Source organism: Camelina sativa, chromosome 2 (genome assembly GCF_030686135.1).
Source record: "Camelina sativa cultivar CO46 ecotype springtype chromosome 2, ASM3068613v1".
In the NCBI taxonomy this organism is placed as follows: Eukaryota; Viridiplantae; Streptophyta; class Magnoliopsida; order Brassicales; family Brassicaceae; genus Camelina; species Camelina sativa.
Genome location: NC_141881.1, coordinates 1,902,348 through 1,924,164, shown reverse-complemented (window position 1 = coordinate 1,924,164; position 21,817 = coordinate 1,902,348). Strand labels below are relative to the sequence as shown.

At 32.0% G+C, this 21,817-nt stretch overlaps 3 protein-coding genes across 6 annotated transcripts; 2 read left to right on the top strand and 1 right to left on the bottom strand.

The window, feature by feature from the left end:
- Nucleotides 1-1,417: 1,417 nt before the first annotated feature.
- On the top strand, nucleotides 1,418-4,157 carry LOC104714468 (F-box protein At4g02760-like). The gene is made up of 11 exons (XM_087479692.1): nucleotides 1,418-1,822; nucleotides 2,035-2,210; nucleotides 2,310-2,405; nucleotides 2,506-2,616; nucleotides 2,707-2,816; nucleotides 2,901-3,010; nucleotides 3,105-3,169; nucleotides 3,252-3,324; nucleotides 3,448-3,510; nucleotides 3,680-3,735; nucleotides 3,855-4,157. The coding sequence occupies exons 1-11, from the start codon at nucleotides 1,469-1,471 to the stop codon at nucleotides 3,925-3,927; spliced, it is 1,287 nt and encodes a 428-aa protein (XP_087335818.1). The 5' UTR covers nucleotides 1,418-1,468; the 3' UTR covers nucleotides 3,928-4,157.
- A 2,933-nt stretch (nucleotides 4,158-7,090) lies between these two features.
- Nucleotides 7,091-7,579, top strand: LOC147948097 (uncharacterized). The gene has a single exon (XM_087493112.1). The coding sequence runs from the start codon at nucleotides 7,091-7,093 to the stop codon at nucleotides 7,577-7,579; it is 489 nt and encodes a 162-aa protein (XP_087349238.1).
- Nucleotides 7,580-16,847: 9,268 nt separating this feature from the next.
- On the bottom strand, nucleotides 16,848-18,320 carry LOC104714459 (putative galacturonosyltransferase 7). Of its 4 annotated transcripts, none has more exons than XR_015575334.1 (3): nucleotides 17,922-18,313; nucleotides 17,527-17,774; nucleotides 16,848-17,397 (listed from the first exon to the last, which is right to left on the bottom strand). XR_015575334.1 is itself a non-coding variant. In XM_010431836.3 (3 exons), the coding sequence occupies exons 1-2, from the start codon at nucleotides 18,184-18,186 to the stop codon at nucleotides 17,530-17,532; spliced, it is 351 nt and encodes a 116-aa protein (XP_010430138.2). In that variant the 5' UTR covers nucleotides 18,187-18,320; the 3' UTR covers nucleotides 16,848-17,397; nucleotides 17,527-17,529. The 4 variants fall into 4 exon arrangements, 1 of the variants encoding a protein (XP_010430138.2); XR_015575336.1 differs by having other exon boundaries at nucleotides 17,527-17,766; nucleotides 17,922-18,308; XR_755861.3 differs by having other exon boundaries at nucleotides 18,073-18,308.
- Nucleotides 18,321-21,817: the final 3,497 nt, after the last annotated feature.

The following is a 21,817-nucleotide window of genomic DNA, read 5'->3' as shown; positions in this document are numbered from 1 at the left end:
ATTGTACTTCGGCCTTGACTTTGATCTACCTCTGCTCTTAGATCGTCCTCTCCCTTGTTTGCCTTTTCCTCTTTCAGATCTCTTCTCAGATCTTCCCCTTGATTCAACGTACAAACCTTCATTTTGTGATTTTGAAAGCTTTCCACTTTCTATTAACTCTCTTTCTTTTGATTTTGCAGCGCCTATGACTTCATTCAACTTCAAAGTATCTCTACCATACTTTAGAGTCTCCTTGAGTTGATCATACCTCTCAGATAGTGAGCTCAACAACAGGATTGCTTGAACCTCTTCAGTAACTTCCACTCCTATGTTGTTCAGGTCCGCAACTAGCTTAAGGAAATCATCCACATTCTCATCTATACTTTTAGAATCAGTCATCTTAAAAGTATAGAACTTAAGCTGTAAGTAGATGCGGTTAGGTAAAGAAGTCTCCATGTATAACCTGTTTAGAGTAGACCACATAGCTGCTGCTGTTTCACAATGTGTGATCTTCCTTAGTACTTGATTTCCAACGTTTAGTACTATAAGATCTTTGGCCTTCTCTGATTTTTCAAACTTTACAGGATCAATACTTGGAGACAACCCAGAACCTCCACTTGTGCCCGTTTGAGAGTCTCGTTGAGCTATTGTAGCTTCCGCTTCTACAGTAGGTGGATCTTTTAGTAGCTGCTCATCATTCAAGATCTCTTTCAGCCCTAGGACACCAAAGTGAGCCAACATTCTGACCTTCCACAAGGAGAAGTCACCTGTTCCATCAAACCTGTCCACTTCCACCCTAGTGTTACTCATCTTGTAAGTCTCCCAGAAACCCTAGACTTGAATCTCTTTAGCAACCTTACACCAAGCCTGGCGCTCTGATACCACTTGTTGAGTTAAGAGTAAGAATGGTTGCTTGTAAAAGAAACAACACACAAGAATTGATCACCGAGTTCACGGATAACCGCTACGTCTCGGGGGAGAACTCTTGCTCCCAAGCTTCACTATATGAAAGAGAGATTACACACACCAACTACTTGTGAGGTTGGTCTTTGGTTTACAGATTTTGCACAAGAAGAACAAGGATCACCAATACAACAAGGAGGAAGAAGAAAGCTTGAAGAATAAGAAAAACTGTCTCGTTTCTCTCGTATCTCACTTTTTCTAGAAAGCTCCTTTTTGTATATCTTGTCTCACCTACCTCCACTTCTCATATCTTTGTAGATATTTTTAGTGTAGCATATGGATCACATTGTTCTTCTTCATGTCATTTTCGTAGGCCCATTAAAGCCCATAATGTGTGTGTTTAGTCAAACCCAATTAACAAAAAATTTAAAACGATAATGGATATTTACTAATAAAAAAACCAAAAAAAAGAAAAAAAAATTAAATCCCAAATAATCGGGAAAATATACAAAAGTGGGATAACATATAAATCACTCTGCAACACGTGCCAAACTCGTTCTCCTGTTAACTAGAACGTTACTTGTTCATGGATACTCCAAACCCTAAGCGACCACGCCATGATGTTTCCTCTTCCATCCAAAACCCTGATTCTGATCCAGATTTCAACCAGAGAGACTTCGATTCGATTATCTCCTCCTTCCTTTTGCTGCCTGATTCGCCTGATTCGACTTCTATCGGTAGCTCCTTCGATCGAGTGCTAGGTCAAGTTCTCGTCTCTGCTTCAGAAGCTTCCGGTGATGATTCCGTTCAGGATCGTCTCATCGATCGTGCTGGCAAACTCGCCTTTCTTCTTCTCGAATCTACCAAACGCTTCTCCCGGATGCGCGCTTCTCTTTACAATTACAACTCTTGGCCCCTTCCTCATGATCTCACCATTAACGTAATGAATCTAACACCCTCCGCTTATTGAATCTATAATTGTCGCTTTTAGGGTTCTGTTTCTTGGTTAGTACTCAATATTTTTGAGGAATTATCAAATCACTACTGATCAGACACAATCTAAAGATCTGCCTTCTGACAAAGTGATACGTCAGAATCCTTTATATATGCTTTACTCACGTACTGTGTTTATAATGTGCATAATTAAAACAGGTGTTTTCGATGCTTGATACAAAATCTCTGATGCAAGCTTCGGCATGTTGCACTATGTTCCGCAAATGCTCTAAAGAACCTTTATGTTACTCTCACATTGACTTGAAAATGGGTGGCAAACGCATTTATGATGACATTGTGTGTAGTATGATCCATAAGGCTGGAAAGGAACTCAGGTTTGTAATATTATATTCTGTTTGCCTATTTCTTACATTTTCTTTCTCTGCTTTTGTGTTTATGTCATCATCTCTTGTGGTTTCTTTTGTACAATGAAGATCACTTAAACTCGGCCGTGTTATATCTTCACGCAAAGGATCTACCTTCACGAGATCTTGTCTTGCCTCAGTAATTCTTAATCATGGGTTTAACGGGTAATTTTTCTTGATTAATTTACCAAGTGATATAGTTTGAATCTGATTGTCCAAATGTGATCTTCTGATTGGTATTACTTGTCTTTATCCATTCAAACAGGGGTCTCTTGACAAGCCTACAACTTTATAATCTCGTATCCACAGGAACCAAGCGCTTATGCGATATGTTATCAGTCTGTCCAAATCTCACTGAACTCAAGATTGCTAATTTGTAAGTTGGTTTTTGGTACGCCTGCCTGCATGTAGCTTTTGAGTTTCATGAATTCTTCAATATCTCATTGTTACTTTGCCATTCTTAAAGTGATAGGGCACAAATCCTAGAGCAAGTATTAAAGACGCTCATTAGAAACCCTCGCTTGATAATAGAGCGCCTGTTAATACAGAACAATATCGACTTTTCTCCTGCATCAGGTAATTAAACTTCTTCAAGAAATTTTATTCCTATCTAGCTAGTTTCTCCTTGGTTGGCTCAAGCTTATACAATGTGTGTGGCAGGTTTAACATGTTCAACCGTTGAGGCATTTGTTACCTCCTGTCCCAGCTTAACTTGGCTAACGCTTGTAGGTTTTAAACTAAAGGAAGTAACTGTCCGAAAACTTGCTGAGGTATATATATGGTTTCGTTTAGTTTTTTTTTTCTTTTGATATTTCTTCTCTCTTTTCATTTTAGGTTTATGAAACAACTGAAATGCTTTTACAGGGTTTTCCTAAACTTACGCACATGAATCTGTCTAGAACGCCTGAAATCAGCGGTCGGTTTTTGAGGTTTGTGTTGATTAATCACGATATCTTTTAGGTGACACAAAATACGTACATGAGTCTTTCTGACGAATACTTTGATGGTTAGGGATTTGAGAATTTGTTGCAGAGAGCCTCCACTCAAGACTCTAATATTGCGTGATTGTCCTTCTTTAGATACGGTTAGTATAAAACACACAATTATGTTTCAAAAATTTTCATCTAGTATTTATTTGTTTACTATATGTCTCAATTCCTAAGTTTCTGAAAAGCATCTCGATATATATGTGTATATATATATCCAGAGAGAAATAGGGTATTTCTTGGATGCGCTTCTCAACGGACACTTCAAATTCATTCGGCACATTGTAAGTTGATATGCTTTATTAACTCTCACTTACGTTTTCGATCGTGTATATGCTAGTCGTCTTCTTCTATCTCCTTCACAACTTTGAAATTGAATATATATTCTTTTAGAATTTTCATATGACTCAAAAGTCATAACAATTAAACACCTTCCTTGATTTTCACAAATAGGACTTAACAAGCCATGTTGGTGTTGGTGATGGAGGCACGGGAATTACCATATCAAAGTAACTATTTAGTCTCTGATTTTTTTATTTTTTTTATATACCAATTAAAATATCACAACTATGCGTACTAATGACCAAATTTTATCGTTGTTGTTTGTGTGTGTGTGTGCGTGATGTAGGGATATTGTAAAGAAGCTGAAAGAAGAAAGATCAGGTGTCAATATTATAGCCAAAACTGTTTATTATTATTAGCGGTTTAGATATATAATATTCGTTAACAAGGTTTATTGTGTTAAAATCCTTGAGAGTTTTAGTGGTAAGTAGTTTGGTTGTAAATTCAGATCAAAATACTTCATGGACACATTAGGTGGGGGTTATTGGTTTGAGATTTGAATAGAGTTTTAAAGATTTTAAATGTTATGTATAATCTGTTGAAGATTTTGTTAAACTCTGTTAAAGTTTAGTGTTATTAGTTTTTGATTTGTAAAAAAGTTATTTAAAATCTTAACAAATTAGGGTTATTGGATTCAGACTTTTATAAAGTCATTAAAAGTTTTGTGTTATTCAATTAAAACAAAAGAATCTAGGATTGTTAATTAGTTCAATTATTATATTATTGATTCATTATTTAAAACACTTTCTTTACAAAATAAAATCATGGAAAATATCACAAAAATACAGGGATATGTTGGAGGACTTTACAAGATTTTAGAAAACTAGTCAACAAAACTCTCTAGCAATCTTTAACAATCTTTCACTTATTCATTTTTAATGATTTTGTTGAACTCTTTAAAAATCTTCATAAATTAGACTTACTTTTTTCGTAAATGATCTATATAATAATAACAATCCGAATAAATACGACCAACAGTTGTGTTTTTTCAATCGTATCTTTTGGATATTTTCTGAAAAGTCGTGATGGATCACTAAAACGGTTATTTATGAAAAGTTACAACTGTTCACTGTAAACTTGTGTTGATTGGAACATTCGTATCTTTTGAAATCTATATATATTTGTCTGTTAGAACTGTTTTCATTTTTTTACAGCTTTCTAAATTATTCTCTAGCATTCATTTTTTTATAAGAAAAGAAAATTTTCCACTTCTTGAATTAATAAAAGATTTTTGGAATGATGAATCTAATTTACAAATTTTAGTTAATTTTAAATATAAAAATTTAATGAAAATACCTAGAGTTTTTTTTTCAACAGTTAGATGGGTTATATACAGTAGAACCTCTATAAATTAATACTCGTTAAATTAATAATCTCTACAAATTAATAAATTTCCAAGTTGGGACTAGTGTAATTTTGAACACTATTCATAATATAATAAGATAATAATTTTTTTGAAAATCCTTTGTAAATATATGGTCTCATCAATAATATAAATTAATAATTATACAAAAATTATCTAAATATATGTATATATATACACATTAACTTTTATTAGAGTTTATTTTTAATATTTTTACTATATAAAAATCTTTGAGTGATATCTTCAAAACATGATAATTGTTATTTTCCTTGTAATTGATTTTATAAATATATTAGTTATAACGACTAAATTTTATTTTTAAATATTTTTTACTAAATTAGGAAAGACTCTCTATAAATTAATAATTATTAATTTATCGATAAATTAAAACCTTTATAAATTAATAGACTTTCATGGTCCCAAAATTATTAATTTATAGAGTTTTTCATGTAGTTAGTTTTTGAATTTGACTTTTCAATATGGTAATAAAGATGTCTTATATTTAAAAGCAGTTTATATGGATTATTAGGTGAAATCAAGTGCATACACAACAATTGTGATTTTTCGTAGTACCTTTTCGTAATTTTTTTTAATTCAAACGGTTGTATCTGTTCATTGTAGAGTTATGTCTTTTCACTATATTTCATTTATATATTTTTATCAAACCTTTTCGTTCTAATAGGTGTGTCTATTTAAATAGTCATGTCTTTTGAACTCTCTTTATATTTGTCTCTTCATCATTAACTAACAAGTTCGTTGAAACAATTTTTCCATTTTATTTTGAATCTAGCTGATTGAATATTACTATCTAATATTCACCGTAATTCTATAATCTAACTAAAATTTTAGAAATGATTATTGCAATAGAGAAATTTAATACAACTTAATATAAAATTTACAGTTGCGTCTATTTATTGTAACTTTTAATTTTAAAAAATAGTTTAATATTTAAAAATAATAATAACAATCTGAATAAATACAAACAACAGTTACGACTTTGCTTAGTATTTTTTTGTAAGAAACTTGTTTTTATTTGGTTTTTTAAACTAAAACAGTTGTATCAATTCATTGTAGAGTTGTGTCTTTTCAGTATATTTTATTTAAATTTGTTCATCACAACTTTTCGTTCTAATAGGTGTGTCTATTTAAATAGTCATGTCTTTTGAACTTTCTATATATTTGTTTCTTCATCAATAACTATCAAATTATTGTTCGTAGAAATAAATTTTCCGCTTTATGTTGAATCTAAATAATTTGAATATTAATATCTAATATTCAACGTTATTCTATAGTCTAACTAAAATTTTAGAAATAATTACAGCAATATAGAAGTTTAATAAAACTTAATATAGAATTTATAGTTGCGTCTATTTATCGTTACTTTTCGTTAAAAAATATTTTAATATTTAAAATTTATATTATTTTGTTTTTAATTACAATTATTTAATAAAAAATTACATTTACTCATTACAACCATTAGTTCAATATTATCAGTCAGGATCACTTTGTCATAATGATTTTTTTAATTGTAGTTTTACCATAATTTTTCATAAAATATCTTATATTTATAATACATTAAACAATGTTTTGTGCAAAGTTGCATCTATTCTACATAATATTTTTTGTTATAAGTTTTCATTTTGATGGTTGTATTTTTAGTAACAGTTTATGTTTAATGTTTGTGTATTCAAACTATTCTATTACATTCAAATGATTTCATAATGTATAATTTTAAATTTTATTTACTTTCTTTTTTGTAAAATATTTCCCCTGCGACATCGCGGAGGGGGGTCGGAGTCCTAGTTTAAAGTAAAGGGAAACAGCAATGGTTGAACAGAAGCTAAGCTAAAATTTAATACAAGATTTCTAAGTACTCTTTCTACAAATTAATTAGCTCAACAAGATTCATAGTGAAAATATATACGGGTAAAGATTGAGTAACAATGGATATGGATTGACACTAACTAGGAAATCAAAAAATTAGCATTCAAAGTTGACAGCAATTTATACTAGCGTCACCGTTTGTTACGACGTAGAAAATAGAAATATGCATTAAACGAAAATGAAAAAAAATACGAAAGAAGAAGAAAAAAAAAGATTTGCCTGTTGGTTTAATCTACTCAAATCTAGATTTTATATATGGAAAAGGGATAACTCCTATGGCTTTAGGAGCTACTCACAGTTCGATACCGTGGCTGGTCTGGTTCTTATGGAAGGATAGGAATAACAAAGTTTTCCAAGGGGTACAATCAGAGCCAATAGATATCATTAATCAGGCTTTACGCGAACAATTGTGGTGGCAGGAAGCCCAAATGGCGGTCAAGGCCAGGCCCGCGTCGTCGGAACCTTTGCATATTCCGGAACTGTTAATTCGTTGTCAAGTTGATGGTTCGTGGAAATATTCGGAACCACGTTCAGGTTTAGGTTGGTGGTGTGGTGATGGTAAGAGTAAGACTTTAGTCTTGGGTGCAAGATGTCAACGTCGCAGTGCGTCCCCACTTCATTCGGAGATGGAAGCATTATTATGGGCAATGGAGTGTATTCTTTCTAGAGCATTGATTGTCAGAGGTTCGAGACGGATTCTGCAGAGTTGTTATCAATGGTGCAAGCTCCGGAGGAGTGGCCGGCCTTCTACTGTGTTTCAGTGATTGATTTCTCCCTGAAATTAGCTCCGCTACTCTGCTTCTAGATGAGTTCCAGGTGCTTAGTGCCTCCTTGCCTCTTTTCACCCTTTCCAAAATCCAAAGGACGTCCAATATGAAGGCTGATTGTTTAGCTCATTCTTCTAGATTGTTATTGTCGGAAACAACTTTTGTAAACATCTCTCCTCCAGTTTGGGCAACCAATCTAGGAGTTTTATTTTAATTAATGTTTAGTTGAAAGAAAAAAAGATTTGCAAGAAGTAATTAAATATTAAACGAAAATGGAAAGTAGGATCAAAAATCCCAAAGACACAATCAATCAATCCCCCAAACCGGGAAAGCTTAAGAGGAAATTGAAGAGTCATCCAGAAGGAGAGGAGAGCCAAACAGCAGCCTGAATTCAGAAGTTAAAAAACACTCAAGAGAGTTTAGGGTTGGAGAAGCCTTGTGACACACGCATGCCTAGAAGATGTACACTGAAGTTGGACGGCCGCAGAATAAAAAGCAGAAGAAGAAGGAGTCGTCTCTGTCTCTGTCTCTGTCTCTATTGCCAGATGAGGTTGCTCTGAACTGTCTGTTCTGCCTCTCAAGATTTGACCGCGCGTCTTTATCTCTAACCTCCAAAAGCTACCGCTCTCTCATGGTTTCGCCTGAGCTCTCCAAGAGCTATCGATACAAAGTAGTAACTGGAACATCTTAGAACATTGATTATACAATATACACTAAAAACAAATTAGAAAAGGAAACGAAAAACAAAAAAAAAAATTGTGCTCAGATCCGATGTTTCTTTTAATTCGTTGGTTGGAAGTACAAACTAAGTTTTTAATTGTAATACACCATGAGACGTCAAATACTATTGTACAAGGTTGAGCTGTTAAACATGTAACGGATCATTCGTTTGCAATTAAAAAAAAAAACTAAGATAATTAGAAGGCCATGTACGACTCGACTTTCTCAGACAACCAGGGCCAAAGGTAGTACATACGTAGTAATTAAGAACACATTTAATAAAACTCCTTTTTATTGATGAAATATGTATGATCGATGATATTTTCACAAACATAAAATTTAAGATAAATAAGTCTGCTTTCATCATAAATGCCAAATAACCATTTGTAGAAATAGAAGAAGCTTTTTAATTTTATCCTCTCATGCACCACCGGGGACTTTGTATACTGAAATACCAAACACCAATATGATAATTTGATGTTAATGTTACTTACATCATATGTGTTGTAGATGAAAAATGAGATGAATATATGTAATAGAGGCGTTATAATTAATGTTTACTTACCTCCACAGTAAGAGCCAGGAACTAATAGATCACCACATGCATGAGACAGTAAGCTGAGTTTTTTCACATCAATCTGCTGGGCAAATCGGGGATTGACAGCATCACATAGACAATACATCTTGTCAATTTTTAAGTTGTCACAACATTGTGAAATAGGAGGGAAGAATGGTGTATTCAGCCTCAAAGACTTAGAACAGTAACCAAAATCTTCATAACCTTTCGTTACGGCACATCCACGATAAGGTTTGAACGACGATGCTCTTGCAACAAGCAATATCAACATCTATACTATTAAAAGGGAAGCATTATTTACAAGGCAAAATGAATTCTGAAATATATGACATAAAATGACCTTGAATAAATTAAAAAGCATACAATACAAGAGGGACATTAAAGTAATTTTAGATGTCAAAACGCGCGGATCCTTCTGTCACCCGGGTTTAATTAATTTGGGTTATATTTACTGTGTTCGGAGTCAGATTATTATTCCCATCAATAAACAAAGTCTCATTCAGAATAAATGCTCGGCCCTTTCCATCAGTGATTACACGTCTGGCCATACGAAGGATATCCCGTAAGCCATTATCTAGAGACCTAATAAATACAATAGTCCAGAAATCAACAAATCTTTCCAAAAAAAAACATAATTCTTTAAATAAAAATCTTAACTACTAAGATATTGATAATTATTAAGATATTGTATTCCTAAAATAAATCGAATATCAATAATAATGGAACACTTAATCTATACTTATGTCCCCATAGTCACGCATATTCTAAACTAATGAAAAAGGAAAGAAAAACTTATTATTGATATTGTCACGGAAATTAAGGTAATTCTAAATATGTAAAATTAACAAATTTGCGTGTCTTTCGGCTACAATGTTTCCAAAACTAATAAGAAAATATTACACCAAATAACTCTTATTTACCATGTTCCCATTTGCCCATTTACTCGCAAAATACTTCAACTATAAATATTTGGCTCGGCGAATACAATGTATCCTGAAATATATGAATCCTAAAATGGAAGCATTATTTACAAGGCAAGATGAATCCTGAAATATATGACATAAAATGATCCTGAATAAATTAAAAAGCATACAATACAAAAGGGACATTAAAGTAATTTTAAATGTCAAAACGCGCGGATCCTTCTGTCACCCGGGTTTAATTAATTCAGGTTATATTTACTGTGTTTGGAGTCAGATTATTATTCCCATCAATAACAAAGTCTCATTCAGAATAAATGCTCGGCCCTTTCCATCAGTGATTACACGTCTGGCCATACGAAGGATATCCCGTAAGCCATTATCTAGAGACCTAATAAATACAATAGTCCAGAAATCAACAAATCTTTCCAAAAAAAAACATAATTCTTTAAATAAAAATCTTAACTACTAAGATATTGATAATTATTAAGATATTGTATTCCTAAAATAAATCGAATATCAATAATAATGGAACACTTAATCTATACTTATGTCCCCATAGTCACGCATATTCTAAACTAATGAAAAAGGAAAGAAAAACTTATTATTGATATTGTCACGGAAATTAAGGTAATTCTAAATATGTAAAATTAACAAATTTGCGTGTCTTTCGGCTACAATGTTTCCAAAACTAATAAGAAAATATTACACCAAATAACTCTTATTTACCATGTTCCCATTTGCCCATTTACTCGCAAAATACTTCAACTATAAATATTTGGCTCGGCGAATACAATGTATCCTGAAATATATGAATCCTAAAATGGAAGCATTATTTACAAGGCAAGATGAATCCTGAAATATATGACATAAAATGATCCTGAATAAATTAAAAAGCATACAATACAAAAGGGACATTAAAGTAATTTTAGATGTCAAAACGCGCGGATCCTTCTGTCACCCGGGTTTAATTAATTCAGGTTATATTTACTGTGTTCGGAGTCAGATTATTATTCCCATCAATAACAAAGTCTCATTCAGAATAAATGCTCGGCCCTTTCCATCAGTGATTACACGTCTGGCCATACGAAGGATATCCCGTAAGCCATTATCTAGAGACCTAATAAATACAATATTCCAGAAATCAACAAATCTTTCCAAAAAAAAACATAATTCTTTAAATAAAAATCTTAACTACTAAGATATTGATAATTATTAAGATATTGTATTCCTAAAATAAATCGAATATCAATAATAATGGAACACTTAATCTATACTTATGTCCCCATAGTCACGCATATTCTAAACTAATGAAAAAGGAAAGAAAAACTTATTATTGATATTGTCACGGAAATTAAGGTAATTCTAAATATGTAAAATTAACAAATTTGCGTGTCTTTCGGCTACAATGTTTCCAAAACTAATAAGAAAATATTACACCAAATAACTCTTATTTACCATGTTCCCATTTGCCCATTTATTCGCAAAATACTTCAACTATAAATATTTGGCTCGGCGAATACAATGTATCCTGAAATATATGAATCTTAAAATGGAAGCATTATTTACAAGGCAAAATGAATCCTGAAATATATGACATAAAATGACCCTGAGTAAATTAAAAAGCATACAATACAAAAGGGACATTAAAGTAATTTTAGATGTCAAAACGCGCGGATCCTTCTGTCACCCGGGTTTAATTAATTCAGGTTATATTTACTGTGTTCGGAGTCAGATTATTATTCCCATCAATAACAAAGTCTCATTCAGAATAAATGCTCGGCCCTTTCCATCAGTGATTACACGTCTGGCCATACGAAGGATATCCCGTAAGCCATTATCTAGAGACCTAATAAATACAATAGTCCAGAAATCAACAAATCTTTCCAAAAAAAAACATAATTCTTTAAATAAAAATCTTAACTACTAAGATATTGATAATTATTAAGATATTGTATTCCTAAAATAAATCGAATATCAATAATAATGGAACACTTAATCTATACTTATGTCCCCATAGTCACGCATATTCTAAACTAATGAAAAAGGAAAGAAAAACTTATTATTGATATTGTCACGGAAATTAAGGTAATTCTAAATATGTAAAATTAACAAATTTGCGTGTCTTTCGGCTACAATGTTTCCAAAACTAATAAGAAAATATTACACCAAATAACTCTTATTTACCATGTTCCCATTTGCCCATTTACTCGCAAAATACTTCAACTATAAATATTTGGCTCGGCGAATACAATGTATCCTGAAATATATGAATCCTAAAATGGAAGCATTATTTACAAGGCAAGATGAATCCTGAAATATATGACATAAAATGATCCTGAATAAATTAAAAAGCATACAATACAAAAGGGACATTAAAGTAATTTTAAATGTCAAAACGCGCGGATCCTTCTGTCACCCGGGTTTAATTAATTCAGGTTATATTTACTGTGTTCGGAGTCAGATTATTATTCCCATCAATAACAAAGTCTCATTCAGAATAAATGCTCGGCCCTTTCCATCAGTGATTACACGTCTGGCCATACGAAGGATATCCCGTAAGCCATTATCTAGAGACCTAATAAATACAATATTCCAGAAATCAACAAATCTTTCCAAAAAAAAACATAATTCTTTAAATAAAAATCTTAACTACTAAGATATTGATAATTATTAAGATATTGTATTTCTAAAATAAATCGAATATCAATAATAATGGAACACTTAATCTATACTTATGTCCCCATAGTCACGCATATTCTAAACTAATGAAAAAGGAAAGAAAAACTTATTATTGATATTGTCACGAAAATTAAGGTAATTCTAAATATGTAAAATTAACAAATTTGCGTGTCTTTCGGCTACAATGTTTCCAAAACTAATAAGAAAATATTACACCAAATAACTCTTATTTACCATGTTCCCATTTGCCCATTTACTCGCAAAATACTTCAACTATAAATATTTGGCTCGGCGAATACAATGTATCCTGAAATATATGAATCCTAAAATGGAAGCATTATTTACAAGGCAAAATGAATCCTGAAATATATGACATAAAATGACCCTGAATAAATTAAAAAGCATACAATACAAAAGGGACATTAAAGTAATTTTAGATGTCAAAACGCGCAGATCCTTCTGTCACCCGGGTTTAATTAATTCGGGTTATATTTACTGTGTTCGGAGTCAGATTATTATTCCCATCAATAACAAAGTCTCATTCAGAATAAATGCTCGGCCCTTTCCATCAGTGATTACACGTCTGGCCATACGAAGGATATCCCGTAAGCCATTATCTAGAGACCTAATAAATACAATAGTCCAGAAATCAACAAATCTTTCCAAAAAAAAACATAATTTTTTAAATAAAAATCTTAACTACTAAGATATTGATAATTATTAAGATATTGTATTCCTAAAATAAATCGAATATCAATAATAATGGAACAATTAATCTATACTTATGTCCCCATAGTCACGCATATTCTAAACTAATGAAAAAGGAAAGAAAAACTTATTATTGATATTGTCACGGAAATTAAGGTAATTCTAAATATGTAAAATTAACAAATTTGCGTGTCTTTCGGCTACAATATTTCCAAAACTAATAAGAAAATATTACACCAAATAACTCTTATTTACCATGTTCCCATTTGCCCATTTACTTGCAAAATACTTCAACTATAAATATTTGGCTCGGCGAATACAATGTATCCTGAAATATATGAATCCTAAAATGGAAGCATTATTTACAAGGCAAAATGAATCCTGAAATATATGACATAAAATGACCCTGAATAAATTAAAAAGCATACAATACAAGAGGGACATTAAAGTAATTTTAGATGTCAAAACGCACGGATCCTTCTGTCACCCGGGTTTAATTAATTCGGGTTATATTTACTGTGTTCGGAGTCAGATTATTATTCCCATCATTAACAAAGTCTCATTCAGAATAAATGCTCGGCCCTTTCCATCAGTGATTACACGTCTGGCCATACGAAGGATATCCCGTAAGCCATTATCTAGAGACCTAATAAATACAATAGTCCAGAAATCAACAAATCTTTCCAAAAAAAAAACATAATTCTTTAAATAAAAATCTTAACTACTAAGATATTGATAATTATTAAGATATTGTATTCCTAAAATAAATCGAATATCAATAATAATGGAACACTTAATCTATACTTATGTCCCCATAGTCATGCATATTCTAAACTAATGAAAAAGGAAAGAAAAACTTATTATTGATATTGTCACGGAAATTAAGGTAATTCTAAATATGTAAAATTAACAAATTTGCGTGTCTTTCGGCTACAATGTTTCCAAAACTAATAAGAAAATATTACACCAAATAACTCTTATTTACCATGTTCCCATTTGCCCATTTACTTGCAAAATACTTCAACTATAAATATTTGGCTCGGCGAATACAATGTATCCTAAAACAATATCGACGAAAACCAATTCATATATAAAATAACTGCAAACAATGGAATCACGAGTTTGCTAACTTATGTTACTTAGGTATGTATCTTTTTAAGTATTACACTAATTTGTAGAACAAATTATTTAGTTTATATTGTTTTAGCTTATACTCGGTTAGCTGAATTTCAGGTAGGTATTGGTGAAGACGTGAGTGATGATCAATGGTGGATTATGCCTCTTACATGAAACCAAATTGTTTAAAGTTGCTATACATTCTTTTCATATTTTATTATTTCGGCAAACATTACATTATCTATCATGTCGAAATCTATTTACACTTTCAGTTGGGATCTATTAGTTTCTGAGATTTGTCTAAAACTGGTTGAACCAAGGGCGGACGTACGTTACGGTTAACCGGGGGACTTGCCACGGGTAAATTTTTTAGTTTAGTGTTATTTTACATGAGTTTTTAAGTATGCACCTGCTAAAATATCCCATTACCCTATTTTCTTCTTACATACACGTTTTGTGTTGTGTATAATACTAAAATATCATAAAAATACAATACAAAAACTTAATTTTGTTTATATTTCCTATGTTAACAAGCCCATATTCTATTAATAAAAGAAAATTTTATTACTTATCTTAACTTGACAAAACTAATCAAATGTTTTAACTGATATAATTTTATTTAAAAAATAACAATAAAAAATTTTAATATTATTGCCGCGGATAAATTATTTTCTGGATCCACCATATAAACACAGATTTAATAAGGAAAGTGTCTAGAATAAGAAATTTAATCCTAAAATGTGGATTATTAATTTCAATATTCGAAAATGTGGATTCAAGAATAGTATAAAAGTAGAGCTGATGGTGATTTTATAATCATTTTTTTGGTTAATCATAGATAATGATAATATGACAAAGCAATATAATCAAAAAGAGGAATTCGCGATATAGATTTGGGGGTTGTCATCTTACTTGCAGTCTAGAGATTAATTTGAGAAACCTATTTGGATATTTATTTAATCTAATTTGCATCTTAAACAAAACTCTTTAAATTTAGAAAGTAAAAATTTAAACAAAAAAATTACCACCTTAAACCAAACACAATATAACCAAAACCACTCTTTAAACAAAAAAATTTAAATTTTCAAATGGTTATCATATTAGTATATCCAAATTACCACCTTAAACCAAACACAATATAACCAAAACCAAACTGTTATATTAAAACTCATAATGTTGGAAATATGAACTCCAAACCTCAAACCCTAACCCTAACCCTAACCCCTAAATGTCATTTTTGAATGTTATACACATTTTGATCAAACTGTGTAAAAATCAATTTTTTCTATAATTATTACTTTTTATTGCTTATAATGATTGTAATATTCATTTTTTCATTCTATATTTTAATTTTTGAGTTATAATAATTCTAATTTACAAATATTTCATAAGTCAGCCGTTTATGTCGATAACTCAGCCATATCAGTCAATTGTTTGAGAAATACTTTTATTAAAAAAAAAAAAATAAATTCAAATTTTGATTTTTTTTTTTAAATAAAAAATCGCTAAAATCTCATTTATTACGCATGTGGTTCTTAACAATAAACATAATTATTGTTTGCGTCTCCCCAACAACACTTTTTGTATTCTCGAGAAGGTATATAATAAATTAATATATCCGTTGCATAACTCAGCCATAACGTTATCATAACTTAGCCAACCCTCAAATTAGAATGACTAAATAACCGACCAAACCGAAACGAACCGGAAACTATTTTTTCCATTATTTTCGGTTAATTACGGTTATATTCGGCTTGCTATCGGTTATATTAAGTTAATCCACCTAATTTGGATAACATTTGAATTATTTATGGTTATATATTCATCTAACCAACCCATAACCGGAAATAACCGAAAAGTAATTTCAAAAAATTTCAAATTTTCAAATGGTTATCATATTAGTATATCCAAATTACCACCTTAAACCAAACACAACATAACCAAAACCAAACTGTTATATTAAAACTCATAATGTTAGAAATATGAACCTTACACCTCAAACCCTAACCCTAACCCTAACCCTAACCTCTAAATGTCATGTTTTGAATGTTTTACATATTTTGATCAGACTGTGTAAAATCAATATTTGTCTATAATTATTACTTTTTATTGCTTATTATGATTGTAATATTAATTTTTTTTTCATTCTATATTTTAATTTTAAGTTATAATAATTCTAGTTTACAAATATTTCATAAGTCAGCCGTTTATGTCGATAACTCAGCCATATCAATCAATTGTTTGAAAAATATTTTATTTCTTTTATTCGCAATTCAAATTCAAATTTTTTAATTAATTTGAATAATATATTGTGAGAAAATCTAACTTTATGTATTTATTATGTGTGGATGAGCAAGCATAGAATTAGTGATCTTTTGCTATTCACCAACAACACTTTTTGTAATATCGAAAAACGTTTTAATTAAATAATTTATTAAAAATCTGACAGAGCAAAAGACTCAGGAAAGAAAGAAAAATACGTACAAATATCTCATAACTCCGTAATTCATAACTCAACCGTATAAAATATATAACTCAGCCGTTTAAGTTACGTAAATCAGCCATAACTTTAAAAATAGACAAATCAATATTTTACATACCCAAGTACAATTCATCTTGAACTGAGCATAGTCACGAACTATCTTTAAAGAGTGTGTCTTCATATGGGTGTCTTCAGCACTATGTTCACAAAACAGAGCTAACAGATTTAATATTTTGTCTCTTCACGTTTCTAGTTGGATCTTAATCACGTTTGACAATAAACATAAAGTTGAATACTTCTACAGTTCTACACTTCCACTAAACAACAGACCTAAATGGACTGAATCATCAATATGTCACTTGAAATAAGCTGCAACCTTATCAAGCATTCCTCCCACTTCAAGCATATACGGGTCTGCAACCAACAACAAAGTCACCCACCTGTCATAGGTTTTCTCCACATACTTTACAAAATCTGCAAAAAGAGTGGCAAGCATCCCCTATGATTAGAGTGGCAACATAGTCAACACGTATATGGTCTTTTGAAAATTGTATTGCTTCAGCTTGTAGCTATCAAGTATCAATTATGGAGTGACCCCGATTTAGCTTCCCTGCAGGAAAAAAAAAAAAAAAAAAACAGAACACACAAGTTTTTGATGTGAGTTGATTAAGTTTGGATACTATCTTTTCTTTGCGTGTGACCTTGCTTCTAAAGCATTGGCCGTATGTAAACTACTTACTCATCAAGGATTCACGTTACAGTCACTCAAGAACCGATCTTCCCGATTCATATGCTTTCTCCAATAGTTTTTGTACTTTGGGATTCCCACCTCAAGCCACGGCTTCATGTTCCCGTTATAGTGCAATACGGCAGCATTTTTTATGGCTTGAGCATTGACGTAGTGGTCATAACCAAGACCTGATAGTGCCCATTTGTCGTCTAGAGCATAAACTTGGTCTTGAAATGTAAGCAAGCTTGCCTGCAAGACTGTAAGTGTATCAAACGGCGTCAAGAAAAATCACGTCTATAATCCAACAAAGTTCATAAAAAAAAACAGAAATGAGATCTACAGAAGAAACAGATTTAAAAAACTGATCGATCTCCGGGCTCATAGAAGCAGGAAGATGAACGTACCGATTAGAGAAAAAACAAGTAACAGTAGTAGTAGTAACAAAGAACGAACGAATAGTAACAGAGTAATCGAATCAAGTAACAGAGAAACACAAGATCGGAACAGATCCGTCGAGGATGATCACTCGGAGTCCGATCTTGGCGTGTAACAGACCTTGGAATCAACAACGTCGCCGTATTGAGAGAAGGGTGTCTCAAGAGCTCTGTCATCGGTGTCCCAGCCTAGACCTCCAACGAAGCACCGGAACTCAAAATCTGCGGACGCCATTGAAAGATTTTGAGAAAGGAGAAGAAGATCTAGGGTTTAACAGTGAGGGACGAAAGGGATTTGTGAAGAATGAAGAAGACGAAGTCTCCAATTTAGGGGTGAGGGAGGCTGAGATGATGACTAACTCAAGGTTAAGATATTTTTTAAGGTTTAGTAAAAGATTGGTTTAACCATGGTTAGACGTGTGGTTTATGTTTAGTGATGTCGAAAATCGAAAATGATGTGTATTTTAATTGGTTGATGTGTATTTTTTTTTTAAATTTTTTACTCAAAATCGAAAAATAAAACCCAAGGGGTAAATTGTAATTACACCCAGGACACTAAACATTTGAGTAATTTTCAAAAGATTTATAGATATGAGTAATAAACCAACTTTTGGATAACATTTGAGTAATTCTTTCATTCGAAAATGTGGATTCAAGAATAGTATAAAAGTAGAGCTGATGGTGATTTTATAATCATTTTTTTGGTTAATCATAGATAATGATAATATGACAAAGCAATATAATCAAAAAGAGGAGTTCGCGATATAAATTTGGGGGTTGTCATCATACTTGCAGTCTAGAGATTAATTTGAGAAACCTTTTTGGATATTTATTTAATCTAATTTGCATCTTAAACAAAACTCTTTAAATTTAGAAAGTAAAAGAACCTGATAAACGATGGCGAACCTTGCTTTGGGCGTTGATCATGACCTATCCATCTCAATTTCGATCCATTGATTATTTGCATGAAAAATGAAATTGATAAAACAAGAATGAAAACCTGATAGAAATCCAAAACCTAGCTTAAATACAAATTAACAAATTGGAAGTGCTTACCTTGCTCTATGATAACACACATAGAGTTCATCTCACTGGATTCGGCAAATTATTGAAATTATTGAACTTGGATGTCGCTTGAAGTTTCTATCAAATTTGTTTATGTGGAAGAAGAAGGTTAAACTTTTCGCCTCTTCAAGTTGGACTGTCATCGATTTTTTTTTTTCGGTGAGTTTGTAGGGAAAATTCAAAAATGCGTATCGGTTACTTTGATTTATTGGGCATTAGAAAGAGATATTGTTTATGGGCTAAATCGAACCCAACACATAATTGTTAGCCCGTAACTTTTATGTTGGAGTTAATAACTAATAGATTAAAATTATAGGATTTTTAGTGTAATTAATCCTATGTTCTATAATGTTCTATACTAACTTGGAGGATAATCGAGAGTAAAGTATGCAAGTAGATTTAGAGTTCCACTCGCTAACATAGTTTAAATTAATAAAAGTCAACTAATTATGGAGAAAGTTATGATTTTCTTCAAACGAACAAACTCTATTATATTCATAACAAATTTTCTATACTGCATTCAGACACATTTTTAACATTATAAACTCTAACCAAATAACTATAAAAGAATAATAGTTATTTTCTGTTTGACCAATTATTTTCTTTATGAGATAAACAGCTTTGGTCTAAAACAATAATAACTATATTTCAAACACTTACATGAAAACACTAAAACAAAACTAAGTTTTTGCAAAAAAAACCCTGCACGTACGTGCGGGTCCGGATCTAGTAACAATATAAATCTTCATCATCAGATCTCCAATTCTTCTTTTCTCTATGATATGTCTTCTTTGTTTTATATAAATCCTTTGATATATATGTCTATTTAAAGAAATTGATAGGCAATAAAGAAAAAGGGAAGATAATAATATCTACAAAGCAATACAATATTTACTGCTAATTTTTCATTTTTAAAAGTCAACAGATCTTGTGATTGTTAATAAAGGAATTAACAAAAAAAAAAAAGGTTTTTTTTTCTCCTGTTGATTTGTCGTCAGTGAAGGCAGCAGCGTATGATTTAATAGGCCATATATTAAACAAGCCCAAATTGCCAAATAGGGCCGAAGAATGTTAAATAAGGCCCAAATTGTCAAAAAGGAAAAAAAGAAGTCGCCTGAACTGAAGAGAGAGAGATGATCATCGAATCGATGGTCGCCTGGTCGGCATCGGACAAGGAAGAGCTATGATGAGTTGCAGCAACAACAAGTTAGAATTTTGAGTTTTTGGGTTTCATAGACCGAGTGAAGTCTTAAAATTGGAGGCAGAAGCAAGAGAAGCTTGTGAGCTATTCTATTGGATCAAAATGATTATGAGCTGAAGAAGAAGAGAGGACTTCATGAATTGTGTAAATGAATCGTAGCCTTGAAGGTCTTTCTTCATTGAAGTTTCAGGCAAGGAAACATAGTAAGAAGAAGAAGAAGTCACGAGAAAGAGTTGTCTCCTGGATTAAAAAGCTTGGACTTAAAGATTCACGTCTACCAAGTGGTTTTCTTCTAGAGGTTGTTTTATTCAAGTTTTTGCAGCTAAAAGAGACGATAGAGCTTCAAGGAGTTGTTTTAACTTAAGGTGCAGCTATGTATATCACATCACAAGAGGTATGGGTTCATATCAGTATCAGTGTATCAAGGAGTTGTTTGAGTAAATGCAGTTTCTTAATAATAAAAAAAGGTTGCAGCTGTTTGAAGTTTCAGAAAGGGCTAATGTGTGAGGTTTATTTGATGGGGATATTGAACTGCCGGCTTAGTTTTCCTCCTTAAAAGAAGACATATAGCAGGTTTTATTGGGGCTAATCTATTCTCAGAGAAATTTCTTTCAAGGAGAAGATATTGTTTAAGGTTTAATTAAGATCTCACGGTGTTATGATATTCTTGTGGACTATATCATAATGTATGTTTTTACGGCTGTGGGTTATACCATTGGTTCTCTAGTAGCGGTAAGAAGAGTCAAGGTTAAGATTTGATGGTCGGAGAATCATAGCTAGTTGCGTCCATAGTTGAACTACTAGTGTGGTTCTGTTTTCTGTTTTTTGTTTTTTGGTCATCATCATATATATAAACAAACAGATATAACATCTTTACATAAGTTCTAAGTGATAGACAACGAAATAGAAAAACACATTCATAAGTGGGCACAGACACGCGCTACCTTGTAGATCTTCCCAGGTCGACAGAAGTAACTTTTGGTAGGGGAACAATGCACATCTTTCGAACAGATGCACAACCCCTCCAATGCACAACGTTATGTATCTACGGTAAGGTCGCCTCCCAAACCCAATACTGCGTCTGTCCATTTGCTCAAAAATAGCCCTAGTGGGTCAAACATCTGCTTCATCGTCAAGAACAGAGCTGCATCCTCCTGGTACTTCTCAATGGCGTTCATAAATGCAACGTTTCTGTGTCTTAACCCAATGTGGCAACCCCTCGTACTTGAACAATCCCATCTGCTCGATCTCCTCGAAATAATCTTCATACATCTGAGGCATCAACGGGTCTATGCTTATGTAGTATGTAAATTCGAATTCCATACCCTCAAATCCGATGCCTAAGTATGCAAAATAAAGTTGAACAGACCGGATCAACACACCTTTGTATAAAGCTACGTACGTACGGGCTATATAAATATGCAGAGAGCATCAAGCTTTTTATACTCATTACTCAAAATAAATCTCTTACTTACTCAAAAACATTCACTAAGAAAATCATAAATGTCGACAAATCTATATCGGAGTCGGAACCAGAGTGGCAGTTGGTATCATCCGTGAATCAAATGATCTCTCTCTCTTCTGCTCCGTAGAATCGGAT